The sequence below is a fragment of the Plecotus auritus genome, assembly GCF_963455305.1.
Source record: "Plecotus auritus genome assembly, chromosome: 2".
NCBI lineage: Eukaryota > Metazoa > Chordata > Mammalia > Chiroptera > Vespertilionidae > Plecotus > Plecotus auritus.
Window position 1 is genome coordinate 138,223,859 of NC_137771.1, and position 8,993 is coordinate 138,232,851.

General features: G+C 33.9%; 1 protein-coding gene across 1 annotated transcript in view; it reads left to right on the top strand.

Annotated features, from left to right (window-relative positions):
• Window positions 1–7,835, top strand: part of HTR1F (5-hydroxytryptamine receptor 1F) — a 133,120-nt gene extending 125,285 nt beyond the window's left edge. Inside the window, exon 3 of the mRNA XM_080655222.1 lies at window positions 6,426–7,835. Coding sequence (XP_080511348.1) covers window positions 6,449–7,567 — 1,119 coding nt within the window. The 5' untranslated portion in view covers window positions 6,426–6,448 and the 3' untranslated portion in view covers window positions 7,568–7,835. The remainder of the gene's footprint in view (window positions 1–6,425) is intronic.
• The last annotated feature ends 1,158 nt before the right edge of the window (window positions 7,836–8,993 follow it).

The window sequence follows — 8,993 nt, forward strand, 5'->3', positions numbered from 1 at the left end:
TTTACTTATTGTATGAGCCAAATTTTGTCCCAGGCCCAGGGATTAAAATCTTTGCTCTTATAGAGATTACATTCTAATGAGGAAAGTCATAATAAACAAATCAATAAATTGTGGTTAAATTTATATTTTAACTTTTTACTTTATCTGACAGCTTTAGCATCTTATTGCACAAATATACCAAATTATCTTTGTGTTTAAAAACAGTAAGTCCAAGAGCTCAATTTTGAGTTTTCATCTATTTTTGCCTTTTTAAAATATATTTTTATTGATTTCAGAGAGGAAGGAAGAGGGAGAGATAGAAACATCAATGATCAGAGAGAATCATTGATTGGCTGTCCCCTGCATGTCCCTCACTGGGAATCGAGCCCACCATCCGGACATGTGCCCCTGACTGGAATTAAACCCGAGACCCTTCAGGCCAATGCTCTATCCACTGAGCCAAACCAGCTAGGGCTATTTTTTGCCTTTTTAAAAGTTTATAAATTTTAAATTTTTTATTGGTAACCAAACCTCTAAATAAATACTTCACATTGACTTTCTCCATTTACTCATCTTTCATTCATTCTTCAATGCATTGTCTTCACCAACCCCTGGCAATTTTATAGAGGCACAGGGCTTCAATAAATGGATGAATTATAAATTAAATTTCCAATCCAGATCTGCCTTCTAGACAATTCCTTTTATGTTTTAAGTTAAAACAAAAACTTTGGAGAAGAGAAAAACTACTTGGTAGGAATTTCAATATTCTCAGATGGAAAAACAATGTTAAGTCAAAGTATACAAAGAGGTGTTCTCCTTTCTGGACTTTCAAATATAGACAGATTTTTCATAATCATTTTGGGTTTGAATCTTCTGCACTTTAATTTATATCTTGGCATTCTATGATAATTTACTGTGTAAAACAGAGACAAACAAGATATGTGCTACAGCGTTAAGTAAAGCCAACCAAATAAAATAAAAACAGAAAATAATCTATCTTATATAAAATCATGACTACTTAATACTTTATATTTATATGAAACCAGTATATATTTAAGCTAAATATGTCTCAGTCAAGCACTGCTTGTTTTATCCAAGTTTAAAAGTTAAGGTTTTCTTCATAGTTTAGTTAATAGCCTTGATTAACCAGCTGACTAGGAGACCAGATTGCACTTAAGTAGAGCTCCAAATCATGGCTATATGACATCTGCCTTCTGTTCAGTGCTGAATATTCTATATTATTAGTCGAAGATGACAAATCAACTACCCAATTTGATCAGACAGTTATTAAGCACTCACACTATTTGCTAGATTTCTGCTTTGTATATCAGCTCTACCAACGCTAGGGTGCTAAGTAAATGTCAGTATTAATAATTTGTTTTATTTATGATACACAGTTAATCACTTGGTACTTCCTAATTCTACCAGATGTAAATATGTACTTTATAAAGCTTAAGTCAAATGGGTCATAAAAGAGAAAGTGGATTAAAATGAAAGAAGAGAAAGAGAAATGCTTCATTTTAACATACTTACAAAAGAAAGTAGAATAAAATAGAAGAGTATACATCATGTTCAAATGAAATGCATTTTATTCCATTAGTACATTTGCATAAAATATAAGTAGCATTCTAATGCCTTTCAAGTTATGGTTTAAATTTTAAAAAAAGACAGAGAGAATTTTAAAAAAGGAGAGATTGTTGTGCTTGAAATTGCTTAAACCGTGCCATCTTAGCTTGGTTAACTAGTTATTATGCATCAAGAAAATAGAAATTGTTAAATCAAATGATATCACTAATAATGCTGGAGAGATACTAAAAATACTTAAGAACTGTTTATTGAGTGCTATTTATGTGCTGATTAATTTTCTTGTTGTAAAAAAAAAGAAGCAAACAAAAGCAAACTTCACCAAACAAGCAAACAAACCTATTCAGGGACAAATTTTCAAAATAATACCTTGTACTTGTCTTTAAGATACTAGGTGTTTATGTACTGCAAGGGAGGACAGTTGGGGGTGATCAAACCTGCAGGGGAGGGCAGTTAAGGGTGACCCGGCTGGCAGAGGAGGGAAGTTGGGGGTAACCGGGCCTGCAGAGAAGAGCAGTTGGGGAGGACCCAGGCCTGCAGGGGAGAGCAGTTGGGGGGGACCAGGCCTGCAGGGGAGGGCAGTTAGGGGGACCAGGCCTGCAGGGGAGGGCAGTTAGGGGCAATCAGGCTGGCAGGGGAGCAGTTAGGCATCAATCAGGCTGGTAGGGGAGTGGTTAGGGGGTGATCAGGCTGGCAGGCAGAAGTGGTTAGGGGCAATCAGAAAGGCAGGCAGGTGAGCAGTTGGGAGCCAGCAGTCCTGGATTGTGAGAGGGATGTCCAACTGCCCATTTAGGCCCGATCCCTGTAGGGCAGTCAGACATCCCTCGAGGGGTCCCAAATTGGAGAGGGTTCAGGCTGGGCTGAGGGACACACACACCCCCTGCATGAATTTCATGCACCGGGCCTCTAGTAGAAATATAATAAGGACATTGGAAGTCTCAGAATTGAAAAAGCAATAAAAGATGTTTGAAAATGCTATGAACACATTTCTACCATTATAATTTGAACATCAATATATACATTTAAACCTGGTCATTATCTTAAACATTTCCAGAAAAAAATAAACAGTTCATTCTATGGGATACTTGCCTCCATTTGAATACAATTCTTAGTCTGTAACAATATTTTACAGAAAAAAATTAGTTAATTTATCGATCTCAATACTAGAAGAGTTATTAAGTAAAGTAACAACTCTTTCACAGACAGTAAAATGGTTTGTTCTACCAGTCAGTTATATTATTACTGTAAAAACATTAATTAAACCTCTATATTTCATTTTTCTTACCTATGGAATGGGAGAAAATAACTGTACCTATCTTATAATTAGCACTGACAATTAAGTGGGCTAATACATTAAAGCAGTTAACATCCCTGGAGAAGTAGAAACTCAGAAAAGACAAGTATTATTGTTATTCTAATTAGAGCAGCCAACTTTGTAGGTTCTCATGAGTTCTTGAGAGAACTGAATGTTACTTTCATGTTATTAATAAAACTATGTGTGTATAAACCCTTCCAGGTCTTTATAATCTAAAGTAAGTTAAACTAGGAGCTTATAGTTTAACCTGAACAGGAACAATATAATTGGACATTAACATAAACATACAACTGAATATAAATTAACATTAGATTTTTTTAATGTATATAAGCAGAGGAATAAAATGTATCATGTAGCTAGTTCAATAAATTGGCAAATATTCATGCTGAGTAAATCCTGGGAAGTTTTTCTCTCTGTATTATTATCAAAAGGGCTACATATAGTCAATGGGACTACAGGCTCTATTTAAAGAGTAATCCTGGCTCTTATTCGATGAAGACATTCAAAACACAGAATACAATCTATGTGTTAAGAGTAGGAGAAACTTGAGTGACATTGCCTATGTTCAGTAACCCAGAGGTGGCCCCTAGCACCATGAGGACTCACCGTGGGAACTTTAGATGTAAAGGAATATGAACAAATCTGATTACAGGCTGTGTTTGAATTAATAATGGTACATTATTTATTGAAATTCTAATTGTAAATGGCAAGAAAAATAAGACAAAAAGGTAAAGAAACCCAATTGCAACTGGCTGCATTTGTTTTCCTATTTTCTTTGTTTTCTATAAATACACTATCAGATTAATTTTTCTAAATTTAATAATGAAAAGATTTCTTATAAACTGTAATAGAATTTATGTGATACGTTTTTATTTTTTTCCTTAATACTAAATACCATTTATTGAACTTAATTTGAATGCTACAGTGTGATGCTTAGAGAAATAAGTTGAATTATTAAATAATGTACTTTCTTATTATAAGCTGGTCCTTTTTCCTACAGAATTATGTTTTATTATGGAGACACACAGAACTATTTTCAGTTTCTCTTTTTTAATATTCTGTTCAAAATGTAATTTGAAGATTATCTCTTGAAAAGGCTGTGTGCCAAAATTATCAGACAAATAAAAGTAGAAAGTTATTTTTGCTTATAACATGGGAAATATCAGCACTTTTAAATGAATTATCATAATGCTAAATAATCTAGCAAAAGAATTAACCAATTAAGAAAATATATAACCCTTTTATTGAATACATAGTGCAAATTTTATGATGGAATAATGCAGGTAAAATTGGAAGGAAGGTAGAAATTAATTAATCTACCATGTTTCCAAGATGTCTAAATGGCTTTGGAGTAAGCATTTCACCACTGACCATTGACCCCTCACGTCCACCCCAGAGATGTTTCTAGGGAAGACAGCTAAAGACTGTGAGGTTCACTGATATTGAAAGCATATATCAAGGATTTTCATGACAGTTCTGATGGTGCTGATAAGCACACCATTATGCCTCAGGACCTGAGATCCAATATTGTTTTAGGAAATAGGGTCATATGGCGTAACTCCTACAGGCTGAAAAGAGTGTAAATTACGTGGGGAGAAGGGAGTTAAAAGGCCTAGAGCAGGAGGTCCAAGAGCTGCCCTAAGACCTCAAAAAAATAGGGAACCATCAGAAGTAGGAGTAAGATCGTTTATTTGAGACACTCCAAGAAGTAAGTTGGAATGTGAGAAAGAGAGACGCTGAGAAAGTTAAGTTGTACAGTAGAAATGTCAGAGCTGCTGTCAATGAGAGGAATTCATAGATGCTACAGCAGTGAAAGGATTAACAAATGGCTGAGGAACAACCAGATTGATTATCCGCCACCCACCTGACTTCTGGGACCAGCAGCATCAGCATCACCTGGGCTCCTGTTAGAAATGCAAATCTGGGCTCCCTGCCCCAGATTTACTAAATTTCAAACTCCAGAGACTCTGACCAAGTCATCTGTGTTTTACCAAGCCCTCCTGGTGATTCTGAAGCAAACTAAATTCCAGAACAATTGGTTTAGAATTGCAAAGGAAACTTTAGCCTCCATTCTTCATCTGGAGTTGTCTTACCTTTTAAAAACAGGTAAGTGTTGATATAAATTATATTGTAGATATACAACTCCTTTTCAATTATACACCGCAGAAATACTCATTTTCCAGGTAGTAGGTTTCAAATTTCTTCTGCCCCTCAATTTGCTTAGGAGAAGCTAACAGAACCTGCCTTAAATAAATATGAGAAAATAAAAATTAAATGCAATGCTGATAAACCAAATGCAAGCAGAATATTAAATATGCTGCACGCCAATGTTTTATAATACACACACACTTCAAAGGAAGCACTTGATATAAAACTACCAAGTATTTTAAATTATTGTTCTATTAGTTCCAACAAATGAAACATAACTATTTAAAGTAAAAAAATATTTAAGGGACATGGAGGTAAAATTATTATTAGTTATAAGTAAGAATAAAGTTTCAGATTTTCATGTTCTTTCTGTCTCTTCCTAAGATCTAGGCAGCTGATAAAGAATTATTCAAGAAGAGAGAAGGGTAGATGCAAAAAAAATTCTTATAAAAATAATTATTCTTATTTGATTACATTCTTATTAACTTGTAATTAGATAATATCATGTACTGAATCAAAAAAACATAAGCCAGTTTAGAGGGTCTTCTTTCAAAAGTAAGGTTACATGGTCATTGTAATTGTGACTTGTAGAACAGAATAATTTCCACTTCAGGGTGTGTGCCATGCTGAGCTCTCCTTACTGTCACATTCACCTTAGTAGGTCGGTTATTTGGTCAGATGTGTTACTGTAATAATGGGCAGTGTTGTTCGGTTATTTAACTGTATCTAATTTTATTTCATTTTAAACTAAATTAACTACTTGTAACCACAAAGACTACTAAACACTCTGATGTTTTACTTATTTCATAAAATAATCATCGAATGCTGGAGAGATACTAAAAATACTTTATTTTTGTTTACTTTTCTTTTTATAACCTTTATATTATGACATAAAATGCATTGAATTTTCCTTTAGTCTTCATAAACCCAACAATAATGTCCTTAATGTAACTTTGAATTAAGAACAAGATTGTGATTTTATCTACTGACTTTAAAATAATATTTTCTTATGTAATGCACAAATAAATATTAATGACATGTGCTTTTAAACTTTTTCTGGCACAAACAGAGAAAATCATAGCTAGGATTAATAAAGTTTTTTAATGCAATTCTATAATGGTAGAGATTTTACTGAATAATAGTTTAGTTTACTCATAAAAATTATTTTATTTGAGCTGTATTTCAAGGAATGTTTTGAAAGTTATTATTTGTTGCTGTTCTCATTTGTTTCTTAAATTAAATTTAATAAAAAAGAAAATGAGGAATCTCAACTCATTTTTTTAATCTTTAGAATGTTTTGGAAAAACATACACATGTACTTTTTTAAAATTTATTCTGAAAAGGAAGAGAAAAATATTTAAAGCTTTCTCTGAACTGTTTTTCCCCTCCTTTGTTACAGATATCTATTTTTCAGCTATATTAATGTTCTCAAACAAAGAAATGGATTTCTTAAACTCATCTGATCAAAATTTGACCTCAGAAGAACTATTAAACAGAATGCCATCCAAGATTCTGGTGTCCCTCACTCTCTCTGGGCTGGCGCTGATGACAACCACCATCAACTCTCTTGTTATCGCTGCAATTATCGTGACCCGGAAGCTGCACCACCCAGCCAACTATTTAATTTGCTCCCTGGCAGTTACAGATTTTCTTGTAGCTGTCCTGGTGATGCCTTTCAGCATCGTGTACATTGTGAAAGAGAGCTGGATTATGGGGCAAGTGGTCTGTGACATTTGGCTGAGCGTTGACATTACATGCTGCACGTGCTCTATCTTGCATCTCTCTGCTATAGCTTTGGATCGCTATCGGGCAATCACAGATGCTGTCGAGTATGCCAGGAAAAGGACTCCCAAGAATGCTGGCATTATGATTACAGTAGTTTGGATTATATCTGTTTTTATCTCTATGCCTCCTCTGTTCTGGAGGCACCAAGGAACTAGTAGAGATGATGAATGCATCATCAAACACGACCACATTGTTTCCACTATTTACTCAACATTTGGAGCTTTCTACATCCCATTGACATTGATTTTGATCCTTTACTACAAAATATATAAAGCAGCAAAGACGTTATACCACAAGAGGCAAGCCAGTAGGATTGCCAAGGAGGAGCTGAATGGTCAAGTTCTTTTGGAGAGTGGTGAGAAAAGCACCAGACTGGTCTCCACAACCTACATGCTAGAAAAGTCTTTATCTGATCCATCAACAGACTTTGATAAAATTCATAGCACAATGAAAAGTCCCAGGTCTGAATTCAAGCATGAGAAATCTTGGAGAAGGCAAAAGATCTCAGGAACAAGAGAACGCAAAGCAGCCACTACCCTGGGATTAATTTTGGGTGCATTTGTCATATGTTGGCTTCCTTTTTTTGTAAAAGAATTGGTTGTTAATGTCTGTGAAAAGTGTAAAATTTCTGAAGAAATGTCAAATTTTTTGGCATGGCTTGGATATCTCAATTCCCTTATAAATCCACTGATTTATACAATCTTTAATGAAGATTTTAAGAAAGCATTCCAAAAACTTGTACAATGTCGATGTTAGTTTAAAAAAGGTATATTGTTAAAAGGTTGTGATTATTCTTTTTGAGGTGAAGTAACTAAGTGAATGCTAAATGATAAAGCATTTAAAATTTTAGAAGGAAATAAATTAAAACTGCTAAAATGATAAGACTAGTTTATATTTTAATAGCAGCAGGAATATTAAACTTATTGATATAAAGATATTACTTTTTACCATCCTTCTAGAGTACTCAAAATCAGAAAGTAATTTATTGTTTATAAGCAGTGTTTTGCTTTGCCTATGCAATGTTCCTAAAAAGCTAACTGGAAATATATATATATACATATATTATTAATAACAGTAGTTTTCCAGATTTATGTCTTACAAAAATTACAGAAGAGTGTTCAATTAACACAGTGGTCGGCAAACTCATTAGTCAACAGAGCCAAATATCAACAGTACAATAATTGAAATTTCTTTTGAGAGCTAAATTTTTTAAACTTAAACTTCTTCTAACGCCACTTCTTCAAAATAGACTCGTCCAGGCCGTGGTATTTTGTGGAAGAGCCACACTCAAGGGGCCAAAAAGCCTCATGTGGCTCTCGAGCCGCGGTTTGCCGACCATTGAATTAACATATTTCCTTTCATAATGTCTATAGAATCCTACTGTTTTATTATATAATTCAATTATTTTATTAAAAATATATAATTCACCACAAAGCACATCTTTCTCCTTCCTAGCCACTCTTGTTCCCTGTCCATCTTACCATGGGCAATAGGACAGAGGGGAAGGAATTATCAAGGACTCTTAGTATGACTGGAGGAAATGTAAAAGTCAGAGAGAGAGAATGTCTCTATATTTAGATAGTAGAGTAATCATAAAGTGAGTTAGGTAATGCAAAATAATTTTAGATACTGAACTTATGCATATTTTACATATTCTTTTTGTTTCATATGAATTCCTAGATTATTTTTAATTTAACTTAATTTAATTTTTTTTCATCACCCTTTATCCCCCTATACTTTCTTCCACTTCTATCCACTACCCTTGGCCCCAATGTTGTCTGTCTGTCAACCATCTGTTATCAACATTTGAAATCAAAGCCTTACTCTAAGTAGCAATAACTCAAGGGGAAAAGGTGGGAGGTCAAGGAGAGGTGTTACACTTACACATGTTTATTTAGGAATCAAATGTAAGGCAGTAAGTACCCTAGGCTACTCACCATAGTTATTATACTCATAATGTCTTTTTAAGAATGTAAGATATATTTCCTTTCTGTTCATGTTAATAAGCTCAATTGCTAACTAAAATGTCCATGAGCTTTTATACTTCAGCAGTTCCATACCTTCTATTTAAACATTATTTCCTTTTTATTTATTTATTTTTTTAATATTTTTATTGATATTTTACAGAGAGGAAGGGAGAGGGATAGAGAGCTAGAAACATCGATGAGAGAGAAACATCGAT